The following is a 20,486-nucleotide window of genomic DNA, read 5'->3' on the forward strand; positions in this document are numbered from 1 at the left end:
GGAGCAGAAAGAATGGGGCCAGCACTTTCCTTAGGTTCACTTTGCATTGCGAGTATCAACGCATAAGTACAGGGTACTCCCCTAGGTGCTCATGTTTGGCATGGAACTGAGATTACCTATTGACGCAAAGAGAGCCGGTGTTGCAGCGGATTTGGACCCCCCCCCCCCCCCCCTCGCAGATTTGGACCCCCGACCAAACTTTCCTTTTAAGAATCGTTTGTATCATATTTGGTAACTAATCCTATTTGCAAGCTTTTTGTGGATGTTCTTTTCAATTACAACACAACATTCCTCGATAAAGGTAAAGAAAAACAGCCATTTCGTTCCAATTCTTCCGCATTTATTATGGCGAGTCGTACAGCAAACACAAAAATTAGATGCGAACAAACTACTACATTCGAACTAGTGAAATTGTTACAATAAATCTTTGCTTCTTTTGATGCGAATTAACATTGATACGAAACGTCATAACAATGGTGGAGACTGTTGTGTCCAGTCACAAAAATTACTCTGATTTTCTTATTAAATAACATTAAACAGTTTCTGAACAAGAGCGAAGTAATTACACCCATTACAAGTCGTTCATAAAGCCTATGATAGTAGAAATGTTTCTATTCTGAACTATTGGAACTCTCAGCTTATTTTCAAATGCAAATCAACATTAATGTATACGTCTTAACAAAAGTGGAGACTATTACATCTAACTCAGTCTTATTTTCTAATTTTCACGATTATTAATTGTTGAGGGATCCGATCCTTAACAATTGCGAAGACGTCTAGAGTCTGGCGGTCTGCAGACGATGCCACTCGCCCTCCGGGGCAGTCTTAAGTCCCTCGCAGCTTATGTGCAACCATTCCTCGCACAACTCGCACTGTACCATGTCGTCCCAACCCTCGGACATTGAACAATAACAAAATAAATTAGTGTCACAATTTTGTCTCTTATTAAATTTAGCGGTGTTCCACTATCGCGGAAAAGTTTCAAAAACGACCTTTCTCGAAACATTAAACTAAATGCTTGCGCATTTTCCCTTGGTCAAAAGGGTCATTTCCAGCTTTCAGTTCGTATGCATTGGGGATACGCATATTTTCAATTAAAAACATACTTTAGTACGCACCGGAACGTTAAGCATTATCTATTTCTACTAGAGTGTTAAGGATGATATTTTCACTCGGTTTTGTTGGGGGTCCAAATCCGCTAGGACACCGGACCTACATGGGAATAATTTACTGATTACCCTTTTTCTTGTCAAGAACAGCGTGAAGGGACGGGTGGAGGGAAATCGGGATACCAACCTCCGAAGGATGTTTATGATACACACTGCAACGCTGGTATCGATTATCTCTCGAAGTCTTCCATATTAAATATGGGTATTACGTCCAAGCGTGAGCGAGGCAGTAAACATCAACAAACCCGTAAAATGAACTCGGAGTTAATTAGAAAAAAACTACGAACGAACTGTTCAAATATGTCCTTTAAAAGAAAATTGCGTTGTATATGATACAAGATTAGGTGTTTTTCTTTCTTCTGTGTATATCTAGAGCGGCTTAAATAGTGATATAACATTGTGAATACCGCCATGCGGTACGCTTCTACTCTTTTATTGCAGATATCAAATAGAGTGTTTTACAAAATTTTAAATACAGCTTAGTGTGTTTCGATAATGTACAGAAATAAACGCTTATCCTTGCTCTAGCGACATTTCCACTTTGAAGTAAGCGGTTCATTTCATCATAGTAAAGGTCTGTCTATCAGCCACAACCCCTCTGAATAGCGCTCTCTGTTTCTTGTACAAGTCGAAAATATTGGAATAATAACTTGATTAATTTGATTTTAGAATCACTCTATTGAGACGGTTCTCTCCGTTTATGAAAAAGCATTTAACAATAACAACAAGAAAGTTAGAGTAAACATACCGATAGCGATGCACTTTTTTTTGTTTTCTGATACCAATGACACAAAATTTAAGCAATTTACGACCCATGTAACACCATATTACAAGACATGTCACCAGTCTCGTCGATAAAGGACACGCTACTGAAAGATCCATGACTAAATCAACACTAAACTACTAAATATCTTATCAGGACTATATCACCAGCAGGGGACACTTCAATAACATGATTGCTAACAACTAGTCGTCTTGTTTTACCAATAACCTCCCTTTTTAAATATCCGGACTTTACCAGCTAAATCGAGTTATTTATCAATTGCACCTTAAGAAAAAACTGACTTAAAGGTGCCTCATCGAGGAAACAGCTTTGATTTATTATAACACAATAAGGCCCTTAAATTATCACCGTTATCACCAGTACATATTTTCTTCTAATACTTTATGCACTACAGAGTGCTTGGTTCCTAAGCAATATTCAGAATGACACTGTCTAACGACGGTCGCTGGCCCACTTTCCTAATCTCTTTGCCGCGGCGTTCCCTAGAGGTCGTGCACTTGGTTCGGCATCTTCACCTCCGAGATCTTCAACCTTGGAGTATTTGGTCGTGTCATAAGATCCCATGTCGAGCAGGTGCAGATATGTCTAAAGGGGAAAGCAATAAGAGAGGATTTTCACGATCGTCACAATGTTCTCTAACTTCAAGTCAAGAAGAAAATTTTAATGACTACTTCAAAGCACAGAAATGATCCTCGCTTTAAAGGCACAGAGTAATGCGTTTTCTTAGGCAGGTTGGTTGGTAGGTACGAAGTTATGAATGTAGATGAGTAATTTGGTATTTTCAACTGAGTTGATAACGTGACGTATTGGCCACCGTAAAGAGTCTAAAAGCTGACGTTTCGAGCGTTAGAACTTTGCTATTTGCGCTGACGAAGGGCTAACGCTCGAAACGTCAGCTTTTAAAATCTTAAAGGTGGCCAATTTACGTTATCAACACAGTTGAAAATACCAAATTACCCTGTTATACTCTCCCATCAACCTTTATTATGAATGTAGATGCTCAGGCACTTTGGAAGGGAAGTAGCAGGAAGGGCGGAAGGAATGGTGATAGATGGGTTCGTAGGCATGGGACATCTTAGCGCGTTTTATGTTTGAATGTTTTAAAACTTAAAAAACATCGATAAGCTGAGGCAAATAGTAAGAAACGTAACTACAGGCAGGAGCCGTCAAAATGAAATCTCAAGGCACTGAAATTCCCGCAAGCGGCCGCAGCCGTAGTTAGAAGAAACCAATACAATCCTAAATCACTTCCATTAATCTGCTGAAACCAACTTTGAAAGAGTAGTGGTCTATGAAGTAATTTTGGAGGAATAAATAATCTTAGAGGCCTACAAGAACGTCAAGGACTTGTTCAAATCGTGCTACAAACCTCTTCACGAAGGTAGGTATCCATTCTTCTTCGAAGGTTTTCAAAGGGAGGACGAAAGTCGGGGTCAAAATTCCAGCACCTTTTCATTATAGCATACCTGGAACAAAGGAATGATGGTCAATACTGGACTGTGGTTTATGTAATATGTGATAAAAGTCAACCATTACAGAAATCTTAAGAGAGCCCTGGGCAAATAATGGCTAAAATGATGAGAAATGTCTAGCTGTTATAGCTGCAAATTCATCTTTTCAAAATTCTTGAGTGAAAAGACAACTTTTAACTGAACAAACTGGTGACCACTGTTAAATTTGTTTCATTTAGCAGAGCTCAGTAACGGAAGAAGAAATCAGATTATACGAGAGAATGTGTTTTTCATCGGGGTTAGGGGGATTGGGCGATTTAAAATGGAACATGGCAACTTGAAAGTCAAGACTCACAGTTTATCATCAACATGATCGGGCTTTGGAAGTTTGTATCCATGCGTGACTCGTGCAACCACATTCCCTTCTGTCCATCCCTCATATGGAATTCCTCCTGCGAAGAAATAAACAAATTGTGGCCGTGATACACCCGAATATTTCGTTTAAAAATGTTGAGATTTAAATCAGAGAGATCCACTTCTAGTGCTTGACAGCAGCATTCGAAACTTGATGTTTCCTAGCCTGATGTTTTATGTAATTGATTACCACTTTTCTGCCAAGTAATTTGAAAGGTTTTTCGTCATTTAAAGTCGAACACAAAATGCCAATCGTCTTGGGTGATAGCCAGGGCAAGGAAAGTCCTGAAACAACGGTTCTCAGTTACAGAGAATGAAACTTCGACAAGCGGAGCAAAATTCATCATTGAGGTAAACTTTGGCACAACAAGTTTTTCTGCCACAGCTCATCAAACTAACGTCTGCCAATTGGGTCCTAAAGGCATTGACATTACTAACGAGTTCCAAAAACGATACCTACAACATTTCCAGACATAGACGGACGGGAAGTATAAATATTTTTTGTTGAACATAGTTTGACTTACCAAGGGTAACTATCTCATACAGGACGATTCCGTAAGACCACCTGAAAAAATTTCGAAAAAGTGTTGCCGAGATATTCTCTAAGTGAGCATGTAAAGACAAAAACTAAAGAGAGGGCCAGCTCAGTGCAAAAATATACATACACGTCACTCAACGTGGAAAGTCCAGCGAAATTTCCCAACAAAATCTCTGGTGCAGTCCATTTGATTGGCAAACAGCCCTGCAACGACAGTTTGTTTAAAAATAAGGGTTTTAATACTAGCGAGTTAACAAAGGACATGCACGTAAACGTGAGGTGGCTGGTGTACCTCTTCCGAGACTTTTATGGAGTGTCAAAATTTAGCAAATGTCATAAATTTAAATGATAAAGTCAACTAACTCAATTGTATTCTGTTGCATGGCAAAACGTGGAGCTATCCTCAGTTGGCAGTTAAGGTGAATTTTAGGCAGAATCAAAGCTAACCTTAGGAATCTGTTTACAAGTGCCACCGAAAAAAAATTAAAGCAAAGACGATCTTCTACCTTTTTGGCATTTCCATGACCGTATTTGAAGCTTTGATATGCCATGCCAAAGTCGGTCACTTTGCACACATAGTTGTTATCAAGGAGGACGTTTCGAGCCGCCAGGTCACGATGGATTATCTACCCAAAGACAAAGATCCAAAATGTAAACTTGCTAACAAATGCATATCTTTTGTGAAATCTACCATGACCAGAGGGAAAATTATACAGACGTTTTCATGGGTTGTAAGAACTATTGTTCCTAGGGTGTTCATTACAAACCAAACATATACCAGAATGACTGCGACATTAGGTGACCCACTGACAATACCAAAGGAACTCTTGAGAAATATTGAGAATATGAAACCTGCTTCCGAAAAAATTCATATAATTTAGATATATCTATATTCAAGCAACTCAAAAGGTGTAACAATCCCTTACAGATATTTCTGCGGTAAAATTGAATGTAGAAGCATTTTAGTTACTTACCCCCCTTGATCCAAGGAATACCATACCGGCGGCGATTTGTTTGGCAAAGAGCACAAGGTCATAGTTGTTCAAAACTTGAGGCCTTCCTTCTCCAAGATAATACCGATCATTAATTCCTCGGCATTTTCTCATGTAACCAAGCAGGTCGCCACACGGCAAATGTTCCATGATAAGGATCGGATGAACTTAAAATAACGAAAAGAAGGAACGAATCAGTAAAAACAAACAAACAAACAAACAAGCTAACAATCTCATACTCAGTTGAAATATTATTGCATATAATAAGAATGACGCCTTAAACTTAGCATGTACCTTGTCTAGTGACGCAGCCAATGAACTTCACTATGTTTGGCTGATTGCTGTCACCGATAATTTTTCCCAGCTCGATCTCTCTCATCAAACATTTTCTTCCTTCCTCCCCTGCGGTGGCTACAATAAAAAGGAAATACTTTATAACCGGGGAAAAAATCCTTATTGACGAATTTTCTCGTGCTTAAGAAGCGAAATTTCGGGTGAGGATTTAGACCTCACATCTTAGGAGGTCTTTGAAACCCAGTTGTCGAAGCTCATAACTGCAAAAATGGAACCGGTCGGCGAGCGAATTCTTTCGAGGAATTCATATTTTCTTTGCCTCACGATTGTGGCACATGCCTGCCATCTTCAAATTTTTTATTGTTATTGATGCCTCTATTGTTTAATTGTTGCTTTTGTTATAAAAAATAACTTTGCACGAATCTCTTAGAGCGCCTTGGTCAACCTGAGATAAATGATTACTGGAAAGTGCAAAGTACCCTTGGCAAGAAACGCTAAGTACCCACCCACGTGCTTTGAGGAGAGATAGTTGAATGGATCTTACGTGTAAAGCATTTAGCAGCAACTGTACGATTTCCAGGTCTCCCATTTGGAGAACTAAGAAGAGCTCTCCACACTGCTCCAAATGCCCCTCGCCCAATGACATCTTGAAGCAGGATTCGGTTCACTTCAATCTCCCATTCATCCACTTCTACATTCAACAGCTCCATCTCAACTGCCTCCCCTTGATCAGGACTAAATATTATGAAAATCACACAATTTCTATTGCTAAATCAAAGTATAAGTGATCAAGGAAAAGAAGTTACGGAAACGTTTTGAGTTTCTTAATTATCTGACTGATTTTTTTTAATTTAAGGAAAGATAATCACTCTAGAAATGAAAAAACAACATTTTCTTGTGCAGAAAAACTACAGTTGTAGAACTACTCGTTCACACAGACTATCATTCAAGTTAACTTTCCAAATGGAATGGTTGACATGACAGTAAGATATAAACCCCAACTTCAATTTTTTTTCAAAAAACATTTCAATTTGGTAAATAAAAGGCAAACTAATTGACTTACAGAGCGGTAGCAGCCACTGTAGGTCCGATTGACAAATCAAAGAAAGAAATAAAGAAGGGATAAAAGTTCTGCCTTAACTTTAATATTTAAATAAAAATAATATGCACTTTGGTCAGTGGTTAATAAAAGATTAGAAATCAGATAAAATCGCAAGACAAGAAACAGTAGAAACATGCCTATAGTGCCTCAAGGGTTTTCATTTTCCTGCAAACCGAGATGATATTAATACCTAACTAATAGCGAACTTGAGGAGAACAATTGAAATACGAGGTGGAGTAAAAGTAAACATAAACTGGTCCAAGTTTTTGCGTCTCACACAACTTATTATTGTCTGGAAAAATTACCCAAAACAAGATCTGAAGAAAGAGGTTTACCTGTCCTCCGACGTTTCCAAAAATAGCAGCCCATGAGCAAAATAACAATGACAGCAGCCATTGATCCAAAAATATAATACCACACCAGAAATGGACTAACAGCTGTTGGTGTAAATTAAACACATGCTTCTTAGCCAAATGACAAAGGTAGTAGATGTGATGATAAGGAAAAGGTTGTTACACAATATTAGCCAGCTCCTCTGGATACTTTTTTCGCTTGAGCCTAGCTGGCTCATTAGAAATGGCTACTGTTTTATGGCTGAGATTCAAAGAAAGGTAAATCAAAACTATTTGGAGAAGACCTGGCCAGAATCTTGTCTTTAATTGAGAAATTATCTGCTTTTTTGTTGAATAGATGTAGAGCAATTCCCTTTGCCAAATAGGAAACAAGCAATAATGGTGATAATTATTTGGGTATCTAAAAGTAGGTTCTACTGTATCTAACAGGCCAGGGGACCCATATTTTAATTATAGGCTTCCACCCGACATCCATACACGCATTCACACACACAAAAAACAACAATAAAAGCAAAGACAAACAAAACAAACAAACAAACAAACAGAAAACAGCAAATAGCATGCTTAAAAGTTTCAGGTTCCATCAAGTTGAACGATTTACTGCTGTTAAATTTTAGATTGTTTCTACACTACAATACTGCCAACTTACGGTTGACTTTTATCATCACAATAGAGCGGGCCACATTTCCTACTCTGTTACGGGCTTCACAGGAATATTCACCACTGTCCTCCTCCACAACTTTTGCAATAATCAGATAACTTGTTGTCTCATCTAATTGCGTTTCAATGACTGCCCGTTCTTTTACTGGGTCTCCATCTTTTTTCCAAGTGATATTTACCGTTGCTTTGTTGACGCTGCAAGTTAACCTAAGCTTATCACCTTGGGTGAGCGTTGGATATGGTTTTGGAGTTACTTTGGCGGTGGGTTTTTCTGTGTTGAGAAAAAGATAATTTATACATAACTTGGTTTTCATTAAAAAAATTTACTCAAAATACCTCAGTAAGGTAATTATCAGAGAAACTAAGTGATTCGAAATCAACCCTCCAAATGGTACATACGGGGTATAACGTGCCAATTTGAGTGGAACTTGGCTTCAAAGACGTTTTAAAGAAGGTTTGAAATACTTGTCCAAAATGTGTCTGAAGATTTGCCAAAGGGTCTCAGATCCCATTCAAAGATGTTTCTAAATAAACTGAGACCCGGCCCTTTCTTTCTTATTATAAAGACATATTGCCCTATACAGAGCTACAGATCATCTCAGTGATCATAAGCTTTTGGATCAAAATGATTAGAGTGACCATAACAAAATGTCACAAAGTGATTATAGGGAAGAGTCATCTTAAACAACTGGTAAATGATGCATGTGCAACAACTATCTTTCCCACAATTCATTACGATATTTTTCACTCAGCTTGTATTTGCACTCTTTGACTCCATTGTCTTGGAGAAATTCCAGGGTTATCGAGACTCCATCTCATTCTTAACAAGCTATCAGTTCTTCTTGGGCAACCTCTAGCCACCAGCCACCATTTTCACCTCATATTTGGAAGGTATCTTTAAATATCATTGTTGCAACGGATCTATCGCCATCATTACCCTTATTGCTATTAAAATTAAGATTACTATTACTATCATTACAATCAACACCATCCCTGTCAGTATTACTATTATTATCATCGTAATCATTATAATTATTGAACCTACCAAATACTTGAAGTATTGTGGAATAACTTGTTCCATTTGCTTTGTTTTTTGCTGTACACTTGTATGTTCCTTCCATTTTCTTTGTTGCTCTCTGTATTTTCAGGAATGATTCCTGGAATAAGTCTCCCTTAAAATTTTTTTCATTGATCCCCAATGGAAGTCTACCGCCATTAAATGTCCGGGTCAGTTTTGGTGTTGGAACACCTGTGGCACGGCAAGTAAAGTTTACTGGGTCTCCATCAATAACAGATTGGTTTACCGGAGACAGTTTGATCTGAGGACACACTGAAAATAAAAAGAGCACCACTGATGTTCAACAAAGGTTCTCAAGATACAATCAAATGACCACAAGTAATCTGGCAGTAAGAAGAGCAAATTTGGGAGCCTTCTAGTTTAAAATCTCTAAAATACAAAGCCAATAGTTTTGTTTAAACATGCGCAGAAACACTTTGTTTTCGTGTTTTATTGACAAACCTCTTTAAAGTTGAGAGAAATTGAGACAGTTTAGGTAATCTTCGATAAATCCTAATTGTAATGTTTATTGGATTTAACCTATCGGTCGGATCGCCTTTGCGGGTTGAATTGCTGCCAGAATAAATTCGTTGAATTTCTGATCCATTATGTAAACAGGTTGCTGCCACTTTGAAGTCGCTTCAAGGTAGAATTTCTTCTAACAGCATCAACACCATATCAAGCAGACAAGAGTTTTGAGAATAACGAGAAATATCAATAGGGGAATTATCAACTGCAGTTGATATAATACAAAATTCCCCAAAATAATGAAGAATCTATTGAGGATCAGAAAGTGGACCGTGAGCAACTCCAACCTTCTGTCATTAGGATTTCGAGTCCTTAACGGGCAGATAGTGTCAAGATTACCTTAGGCATGAGCGGCATGCAGAGAATAGAGTAGGATAAAGTTAAGTGAGATAGGTTCAATGAATTTGAAATTAGAAAAAAATTAAGATTTAGACGACAAATAATAAGATTGGACTTTTTGTCACCAGCCTATCTTGGTAGCCTCGGAGGCAGGTTTTGCGAGAAAATGCTTGCTAATGGTAAAATACACATCGTTAGTCATAAGACTCGACCCATAGATGCCCGAAAAGGTTATCTGCGGTTTCTCAAGCTTCAGGCAATTTTTATGTTTTTTGTTTTGTTTTTTTTTTTAAGATGATGTTCTTCAGTGAGTGACACAGGCATTAATGGAAAAAGAACTCCAAGTCGAACCCAAGGCCTCCTAGAAGATGCAGGACGCAGGAAATGGGGCTTAAAAGTTTATTCTCCTTGTCCAAGAAACTAGAATGCCTATCCATTTGCTCATGCCATAGCAAAGGCAGCACATTCTCCTCCTCTATTTAAGACGTTACGTTGGTCCAGTCAAGGGCTTGAACTATCGCACGGCAGTACAACACTCTACAACGTGAAGTAACCAAGCACCGTTTGTAAATCTTCATAAAATGATTTTGATTTACCAGTAACATCGATCCAGAAGGAGATGTTAACTTTTCCAACCTGATTTTCAGCAGCACATTCATAGAAACCTCCATCGTCAAAGGTCACGCGCTTAATAACTAACGTATTGTTGCTAGGAAGAGCTTTACCATCCTTGGTCCAGTTGACAGATATTAGTGGATCACCCCCTTTAAAACAATATGTTTCAAATGTGGAGTTCAGTGGGACTGAAAGATTCTTGAGTTCAGGATTTAGATGTGGTGGAACTACAAAGAAAAATTTAAAATAAAAGTCACGATGAGATAATATTAACAGATACAGAGAAAATATTGTCATGGCATACATTTTGTTTTGGTTCCAACTCATTGCTCCAGCCAATGACTAACAAATAGCAGCTGTGTAATATAACTAAGCTAAGAAACGAAAAGTTGGAAGCAAGCACCACACTTCTCAGTTTACTGAAGAAGGATTCAACTACACATTAAATTGGGAGAAAAATATTTCCTATTGAACTTGTGAATGATCGCAAATCACTCGTAACTCTTCGCTTATGGATCAAGCTCGGAAAATTAATTACAAACCCTTAACAACTAGTAAGGGTTTTCCTAAAAGTTCATTAAAATTCCTGGTGGAGATTCAGGCATCATGAGAGTGAAGACTGTCATCCTCAGAGACTTACACAAATGATTTTTCATGGCTAACCACCAATACAACCGCATCATTGCCATATGGAGTTCGAAATTGAAAAGTTAGCAAAATGTAATGTTGTGGCAGATTCTTTAAGTCTGATTTGTGAATAATAGGGAACCACAAGAGATTTCACGGTCATCAATCAAGAGGAACGTAACAGAAGTAACGGAAATTAGTTACTACCACTTATCAATTGTTAATTTTTCTTATAAGTTCAACACTACATCTGTGTGGAGAAAGGGGGTAAGTTTCTAAAAAAACTTTGGTGCTGCGTCAGTGGGAGAGTATAACAGGGTAATTGAGTGTTATCAACTGAGTTGAAAACGTAAATTGGCCACCGTAAAGAACTTAAAGGCTGACATTTCAAGCATTAGCCCTTTGCCAGATTAATTGGAGGAATTTTGGATTGTGTGTGGGTTTATATGCAGAAAATAGAGCTATGCTATTGGTGGGAACATAGTGATGAGAAACAAGAATATATTAGTTGAATGAAAAGCGCTCAACTAATTTATTCGTGTTTTCTCGTCACCACATTCCCACCAATAGCGTAGCTCCACTGTCTGTGTGGAGAGTCAGGCACCATGCAGGCGAGGCCTGTCATCCAAGAGGATACCACAGAAATGATCTTGCTCCACTAACCAGCAGTACATATGTATCATATCGATTTGCAGTTCAAAATTTTAAAGTAAATGTTAAAAAAAGGAAGAGATTTCAAGAAGAAAACCCTCCAACTAGATGGAGGTATTTCCTCACTCAAGAAGACGGCATAATGATCCTGGCCAGCACCTTAACCCACAGCAATTAGTCCAGAGTCTATCCGGCCGCAGCTTACAGAACTGAATGATTTAAAATCCAATTTTAGACCTGATAACTTACCATTAACAGAAATATAGAGATTTCCAGTAGAAATTCCTCCACGATTTTTTGCTTCACAGGTGTACAGACCTGCGTCTTCCTTTGTTATCTTATTGAAGGAGAGAGACATGTTGTGTCCCTTAAAAGAGTTATTCTTAGACCAGGTTATCTGTGGCTGAGGCTGACCTTGAATGATTTTACAAGTCAAAGTCACAGTGTCTCCTTCTCTGATTAGATTGCTTGACCCTGAAACATTCACCACTGGTCGAACTTTGAATAAACAAGTAAAAAAGTTAAAACACAGTGGCTTTAGTTATACACACATAATACAAATATCCTAAAGGGCAATTTCATTTTTGGTTACTAACATCAGGGTATAAATTAGACAATGCATTTTCATCTGACTAATTTGAATAACCAGATGAAAGTCCTTTTCGAACAGCTAAAAACAACAAATCATTGGAACATATAAGGTGACCTTGCAGAAATGCCTATTGGCAAAAAATCAAAAGCCCTTAAAAAAAAAGTAACAAAGATTGTTTTAACCTCAAATGAAATCAGAAACCCATCTTACCAGCATTATCTACATGCAACTGAACTACTTAATGACTAAATTCTTAAAAACAGCTTTTGATAGTTACCTATAATGTTTAGCTTCATCTTTAATATATTTTAGACTGCATTTTGTACTATTCATATTTTAGAGTAGATATCTAAGTTGTTTAATTTTTGTATTTTGTATTAGTCTGTGTTCCCTTATTAGCATGGATTCCTCAGGCTTCATGGTTTGACACTAAAATAAAGTTTTTATCACTATTTTTACTATTATTATGTGTTGGTATAATGACTGAACCAGTTTCAGATTTTTCCAATAACTCACTCACCTATAACAGACACATTTATGCTTTTTTGTCTGCTTGTGACCCTTTTTGATCCTTTATTTTGTGTCATGGTACATCTGTATGTGCCACCGTCTTCAGGGTGAACAGGATCAATTTGTAGACTGCCACTGGGAATTTGAGTGACTCTTCTCCCATCAGGTACTAACATTTCTCCTTGTTTCCTCCAAGTTATCTGTGGACGTGGTGTTCCTTCAGCACCACAGTTTATAATACCAGATGTGTAAGCAGTGAGGCTCTGCTGGTCTCTAGTGTTCTCAGTGAATCTTGCTGTTGAAATAAATAAAGAAAATAACCGCTTACTGAAGCTGCAATGAAGAAAAGCTAACTAGTCCCTATTGTGTGTCTATATTGTGAGTGCCGGGCACATTCACTGCTGTGTTAACTTACTCTACAATGAGGCAATTAAGGTCTTCTAAATGTGTTGAAAAGGATTTTCCTACCATTAATGTAAACCGTGTAATACTGAACATATTCCAGTCTGAGGCATTCATATGTTCCTCCATCAGACAACTGCACATTTTCTATGACCAGTTTACCATCTTCTGTGGTCTTGACCCTCTTAGAAGAAGAATTCATCTCTTGCACCTTTTGACCATTTATGACCCATCTCGCAAAACTGGTTTTGTTACGTATTGAGCAGTGAAGGATTTCATTGCTGCCAATATCAAAGTAAAGATTCTCTTTTCCCAATACTTTTTTGTTCTCTGAAAGAAATGTTTTCAAGTAGCACAATTATCAGTGCATTCTGTCTCAGTATTTTGACATTAGTTTGTTTCAAAACTAATAATATCTTGATCTTTGATGTTTAACTTTAAACATGTGACTATTCATGAGGACCAGTCACCTTTAGGAATTTCCACCTCGATGTTATTAATATCTTACTTACTTGGTTGACACAGTGCTTGAGAACCTTTGCCATCTCCTCGACATTGACTGGGGACATTTAACTTTCCATCAGTGCGTGCACAAGATGCAAGTTCTACCTCCTCTCCATTGCAGGAAACATCCACCATTACAGAAGTAATGTTTCCATCCTCTACGTTTGAGCCAATGAATTCAGCAAGAGCCTCTTCAAAGCCGAGTTGACGGCAAATAACTTGGGCATCATTGAAATCCCATCCATTGGTACAAATTTTTCCCCATTTCCCTTTGTAAAATACTTCCACTCTACCACCATACTCTACATTTGCACCATTCAAGCAAACGGGAACTTATAAAGTCACAAAATATTGAGCAATCAGTAAAGGTAAGTTAACAGTGAATTTATAAAAGGAAGAAATATGGATAAGAGAAGGGGACAGCAGGATTAGGAAGAAATTTAAAAGTTCAAGGTGTTCATACAGGTTTAGAAATCCAATTTAGCTGTACGGGTTCTTTGATGGGCAGCTGTTCAGGTATCATTTTTGGGCCTCTTTACACCTTCAACAATTTAAATTATTCCTTTAAAAAAAATCTAATTGTCAATATACATCATATTTTTTTAGAGAGCAGTCTTCGAGAAAACACTGGTACATAATCAATTACCAAAGCAAGAAGGGATGTTTTGGTGAGGTCTACCACTGGAATTATGATCAAGTCTATAAGGGTACCTTGAATAGGATGTACAGACTGAAATAGATCTGACAACAGATTCCAAAATGCATAATTGATTAATACCTTTGCAGAATTGCAGTTTGTTTGAGAAGCTTTCTTCACATTTAGTCAAAGTGGTGGTGCAGTTGAAATTAGTAGATGTCTCTGATACATTGCCACTGTCTTCATACCATCTACCATAATCACTGCTGTTAGAGTATCCCATTGCCATGCATGTCAAATCTACTTCAACTTTATTCCACGTACTGGTGCAAAGCTTTTTCCAGCTGCTGTTTGTATGGATTTCCATTGTACCAACTGACGGGTTGCTCTCCGTTTTAAAGCGCAGTGGAAATACTAATGAAAGAAATAATACAAAAGTATATGTACATCTTGAGAGGCCCTCTTCACGATTCTACAAATTTTAATTATTTTGTTGATGATTGCCCCAAATAGGTACTTAGTTTCATATGTTAATACCAGTTCTAAGAGAGTTAGAAACATAATCATCAGCCTCAAATTAAATAGTATCTTTCAGGACCAGTTTAAAAAAAGAAAATAATTGATACTGCTCACATCAGACATCCCATACTATTCTATCAAGAAACTAAATATTTCAGTAGTGATTGACAAGAAATTTAGTGCTAAATGCTTACGAATGACAACAGTGCACACTGTAATGAGGATAATAACAATTTAAATGATGATACTAAAGTAACATAAACATTTGCAATAATAGTAATAGGGATTGTATGATAATAATCAGGCGGTGTGCACACTCTGATTGTGTTGCATGATGGTCGTAAAATGAAAAGTGAGTCATTTACATCCTGTCGTGGTCGAGTGAACATCTCTGGTGGCAGCAAGATAGCGCATTGAATGTAATGGGGATTCACTGCTGTTGCCATTCTTTTGAAAGTTAAAAAGCGTTGATAGGCCTGCCCAACTCCTGTTATTCCTCTGTGACAAACTTGTTGTTAGGAGGCAATTGAAGAGATTCAGAAAGAATTGAAACTGCAGCCTTGGCCAAGAATCTATTCATTTGGCAGCAGTTACACTCACACCCGATGGCTGTGTGAATAATATCAAATTCCCGAGTTATTTAATAGGGAATCAACCCTTGACATGCAAACTCATTACAAAGAGACAGCTACCTTCTTATACGAGTTATTTTTCATGTCATACACTTAAAGGTGTAAATACGGGATTCACAAAAGGAGAAGCGTTACGCCTTCTACGACCAAATTTGTCACGCTCAACGTTTAATAAAAAAACATACAGATTTTCAAATATACTTAAAAGAATAGAGAATACTTAAAATAAGGTTTTGAAAACCATATCTCTGGAGTTATCTTCTGTGGGAGAGACAGTATATTTGAAAACAAAGAAAATAGCGCGCGCACATGAAAATATTACCTTTTGTAACACGATCTCATTCGGCTTTGCTAAACCTCAAGAACATACAGACAGGGAATTACACCTTAAAAACTAACCCTTATTATCACATCACAGAGGCAAGTCATTAAAAGATATATTTATAACAGCTAAGTTTTCAGGTCAGAAGATTTAAAAACACAAGCGTTCATAAGCCTATCAACACCTTTTCACGATCGACTGCATTTTGCTTTCCGGCTTACCTAGCGTGTCGCCATATGCATTGTAGAGTTATTCAGTGGCCAAGTGACTTCTTTCATTGCTCTAATTCAACTGTCCTTCATTCAGTGATCAAGATAATAGATTTACCATACAACACTCACGATTAGTTAATTTGCTTCTACTTAAGAAAGTAGATTTACTACACAATTGAGTATACAATAGTAACGCTGTGTAACGCAACAATGGGCCTTTTTTTGGTCATAATCGGTCTCAAACACTAGCACTTAAAATACGCGAAACACGTGTACCGTTGGAGAGCGTTTGAGAGTGTTTAGTCAGAGCTGTTGAAGAAGGATCAAAGCGGCCATCCAAATCTTTGAAAGGCTCCAAACTACGACGTACATCAAATTTGACCTTTTCGAAAACTGGTCTCAAATTACATACTAAAAAAACAGTGATTGCGTTTGTCCTTGAGAACCATAGAATACGCAACAAATACGTACAAAAAATACTTTTACACATTCAGAATAAACCAGGTTATATTTACCTATGGTGAAAGGAAAAAGGAGCGGCCTAACTTTTACGGAATGTTCAGTCAAAATCTGCCGATTTCTGCCGCTTTCACCGCCATATTGAAAATAAAGCTACCCCAATGCAACGCAATCGGAGTGCGCACACCGCCTGGATAATAATAATGATAATAATGATAACGATGATGATCCTGATGATAATAATAAGTGAGAAAATAATAATGATAATAGTAATGAAAACAACTTTATTCAAGCACAGGCGGCCCAAAGTCCAGCTGTGAGATGATCATCTTACGCAATAACAGTCGTGGCGGAATTATAAGAGTTTGTATGGGAATATTTACGACCGCTCTATGGAATTAAAAAGTACGTCGAATTCACAGTAAAAATACCTCACCTTACTTCCACAGCGTATCACTTGTTATCTGACCGCTTACTTCGATGAAAAGAACCCATTTTAGCGAGTTGTCCATTTCGAGGTTTTCCGCGTACATAAGAAAAGCCCAAGGCTGAACACTCCATTTCCGAACGCCCGATCCGAGAAGCGAAAAATCCCAGCGAAAAATGGCCTTGCTTGGTAACTCTGCCTCCTTTTTAAACTGGGCCTCGCCGGGGCCCACACCGTAACTTGGCACCCATGGTGCTGGTCCCTGGCGATATTCAATTTGAAAAGGAGGCAGGGCTACCAAGCTGATTCTCAACGGTCGTGTGTCAAGGTTGATGTGAACGAAGGCTGGCAGAAACCTCTAAACTGGACATTTCTGAGGCAAACTGCGGTTTAGCGTCGGTTGCACGGGAAAGATTGAGTTTGTAGTGAGTTGAAATGTAACCAAAGTATATGTGCTTGGATTCTGCGTTGGATTTGTGGCCGCCCGGTCATTTTGCGCTGGAATTTTTCGCTTCTCGGATCGGACGTTCGGAAATGGAGTGTTCAGACGTGGGCTTTTCTTACGTACGTGAGAAACCTCGAAATGGACAACTCGCTAAAAGGGGTTCTTTTCATCAAAGTTAGGGGTCAGGTAACAAGTAATACGCTGTGGAAGTAAGGTAGGTATTTTTATTGAGAATTTGACGTATTTTCTAATTCCTTCAAGCGTTCGTAAATTCCGCCATGACTGTTATTACGCAAGATGATCATCTAAGAGCTGGAGCTTGGGCCGCCTGTGATTCAAGCTGCGATGTAATGCTAATGCTTATTTTGGACAAGGTCAATTTATTAGTATGTAGATTAAACGACAACGGCTTTTGACAGGACTTAGCCTTTATAAAATGTGGGGTTCAACTATGATTAGACTTCGGACCATCCATGATGTCTGTATTTCAATTAATGTTACCCTTTGTAACTAAAACTCTGACTCACTTATTTTACCATCTGTATGTTACCTTCGTGGCAGCTGGACATTTTGTTACATTCCCTTACAAGTGCTCTGCTCCCATTACAATGTTCCCCGCCATATGCTGGTTCTGGATTGAAACATTCTCTAAACCTTATTTGTATGCCACTGACTGTTTTAGTGCAGATACTCCAGGGACTCCACTCACTCCAGCCACCATTGACTAAAGAATAAGCCATTAAGAAACAACTTAAAAACTTTAAAACTCGCCCTTGTAATCCACCCCCTCAAGTTACATTGCAGCTCTCTAATGCTCCCCAGGATGACAAGCCACCATCAACTCTCATCATATCAGAGGTTAACATGATTAACAAGTTAAATATATTACAAAATGAAGAACTGCTTGTGGATATTGCAAATTGCTTGCATATATATTGCTAATTCATTCAACATTTTAACCGTTTCAAATAAGAATAAGGCATGAAAGAAACTTTACAAAATCTTAATACCAGCATGTGGTAGAAAACTTGCAACTACTAAAAATTAACACCTACATTGATATTGCAAAATGCATGCATATACAATGCTGATTCATTAAACTTTTTGAACAAAGCATATAAAGATAAGGCATGACTAGAACTTAACCAAATCTAAATAGCAGCTTATGGTAAAAACCTTGTAATTACTAAACATTGATTTCTAAAAAACTATGTAATTAATTTAAAGATGCATGGAGCACCTGGAACCAGCAAAATTAATAATCAAATTGATAAAAGATTATTGTTTTAACACTGATTACACACTCTTACCAGGACAATAATTGGTGTTGCAAGATTGTATCATGTTATTATGTCCATAGCAAAAGTATCCATCCCCACTTGGGGGAGGATTTGTACAACTGCGACTTCGGTACTGTGACCCACCACCACAGGTTTGGTTGCACCTCCCCCATGACCCCCAGGATGACCAGCCACCATAAACTATATTTATATCAGAACTTTAAATGATTAACAAGTTAAAATGACTCTAAATAGAAGAACTGCATGTCATTATTGCAAATTGCATGCAAAAAACATTGCCCATTCATTTAAGTTTTTCACTATATCAAATTAAAATAACTATAAGACCTCATGAGTTATAACCATGGTAACAGATGGCTGGTAGTTTCCATGCTCACTTGCTATTGAGAATACGCATACCAATATGTTAGGGTGTCAAAGTTTAAAGAATGATGATTGTGATAGATGTACAGACGATTTCAGCCATTTTTTAGGACTTAAGTATTAATAATAAATATAATGTGATATAGTGTGAGGAAAAGTCATTTTTCTTATATCAATATTGATAGTTTGAAAATCACTTTTGATCTTACTCCATTCTGATCAGATAGCATCAATATAAAAGGAAATTACCTTTTTGTAATTTTTTGCAGCAAAAAATATATCTATCTTAGAGGACTTAAATGATAATAACAAAAATGATGCGAAGAAAAGTCATTTTCATTATATTAATAATGGTATTATTTTGAAATCACTGATGATCTGTCCTTTTTGGTGGGCTCTCATGGACTTGATAACTTTAAAGGATTAATCAATTATGAGGATGTCTTTAGACTTGATCGATACTGCATAGAACGGTAGCTATTTCACCATATCCTCATCAAAAAGAACAAGCCAAGTTGTCATTAACCATGAAGTAAGGTATGAAGATAATTACTAGCTGATTTGTTCCACAAAATCCACATGAAAAGTAAAGAGATAGTATTATTTGTTGAAAGAAAGTAATCATCTGAAAAGTTAATTTCATTCATTCTTATATTGAAGAGTTAGTAGAATCGTCGATAGAGTTCTCAATCAAAGTAAGAAGATTCAATTTAAAAAAAACAACAACCTTGATTTGAAAGTAACATGAAATCACCACACTATGGGATGCTCATTAACTATCATGTCAATGTAAATCAGAAATACAGCCAGGCTCATATTTTAAACTGACTTTATTCTGGTCAGATAGCATTAATATGAGAGGAAATCAGGTCCTTTTGCTATGATTAAAGTGCTCATTTTCCTGCACCAAAAAATATATCATGAACTTAAATGATAATAAGTCACTTACCATCTGATTTGTTCCACAAAATCCACATGAAAAGTAAAGAGATAATATTATTTGTTAAAAAAGTAATCATTAGAAAAGTTAGTTTCATTCATTCTGCTATTGAAGAGTTAGCAAAATCCTTGAAAGAGTTCTCAATCAAAGTAAGAAGATTCAATTTAAAAACAACAACAACCTTAATTTGAAAGTAAAATGAAATCACCACACTACCGAATGCTCATTAAATATCATGTAAAAAATCAATATAAATCAGCTAAGTAAAGTATGAAGTCACTTTAGTTACAATCTGATTTGTTCCACAAAATCCACATGAAAAGTAGAGATAGTATTATTTGTTAAAAAAAAGTAATCATTAGAAAAGTTAATTTCATTCATTCTGATATTGAAGAGTTAGCAAACAATCAAAGTAAAAAGGTTCAATTAAAAAAAACAACAACCTTACTTTGAAAGTAAAGTGAATTCACCACACTACAGGATGCTCATTATGATGTCAACAATTAAATGTAAATCAGGAAAACAGCCAGGCTCATATTTTAAACTGACTTTATTCTGGTGAGATATTATATTATTATTCTGCATATTATAGTAGTTACTGCACCATATCCTCATGAAAAGGGACAAATCACATTCTCATTAACCAT

The 20,486-nt window shown here is 37.2% G+C and overlaps 1 protein-coding gene across 1 annotated transcript; it reads right to left on the minus strand.

Annotated features, from left to right (window-relative positions):
* Positions 1–1,584: 1,584 nt before the first annotated feature.
* On the minus strand, positions 1,585–20,067 carry LOC113664468 (fibroblast growth factor receptor 1-A). The gene is made up of 22 exons (XM_089187845.1): positions 19,849–20,067; positions 18,546–18,716; positions 17,786–17,959; positions 14,361–14,633; positions 13,591–13,914; positions 13,145–13,408; positions 12,687–12,971; positions 11,824–12,072; positions 10,278–10,523; positions 8,803–9,087; positions 7,747–8,028; positions 7,080–7,181; positions 6,706–6,721; positions 6,187–6,377; positions 5,643–5,759; positions 5,331–5,515; positions 4,863–4,982; positions 4,484–4,560; positions 4,343–4,383; positions 3,760–3,856; positions 3,323–3,419; positions 1,585–2,538 (listed from the first exon to the last, which is right to left on the minus strand). Exons 1-22 carry the CDS (start codon positions 19,934–19,936, stop codon positions 2,386–2,388), a joined length of 3,837 nt encoding a protein of 1,278 aa, XP_089043971.1. The 5' UTR covers positions 19,937–20,067; the 3' UTR covers positions 1,585–2,385.
* Positions 20,068–20,486: the final 419 nt, after the last annotated feature.

This window comes from Pocillopora damicornis, chromosome 11 (assembly GCF_964200805.1).
Source record: "Pocillopora damicornis chromosome 11, jaPocDami1.2, whole genome shotgun sequence".
NCBI lineage: Eukaryota > Metazoa > Cnidaria > Anthozoa > Scleractinia > Pocilloporidae > Pocillopora > Pocillopora damicornis.

What these genes read in the sequence shown, in the direction of transcription:
- LOC113664468 (XM_089187845.1), bottom strand. Translation starts at nt 19,936, where the DNA reads ATGAAACTAACTTTTCTAATGATTACTTTTTTAACAAATAATATTATC. An exon ending in AATGTCCAGCTGCCACGAAG is followed by an intron (nt 14,634 to 17,785) that starts GTAACATACAGA and finishes TTCTTTCATTAG; the next exon opens with TATTTCCACTGCGCTTTAAA. An exon ending in GATCATGTTGATGATAAACT is followed by an intron (nt 3,420 to 3,759) that starts GTGAGTCTTGAC and finishes CCTTTGTTCCAG; the next exon opens with GTATGCTATAATGAAAAGGT.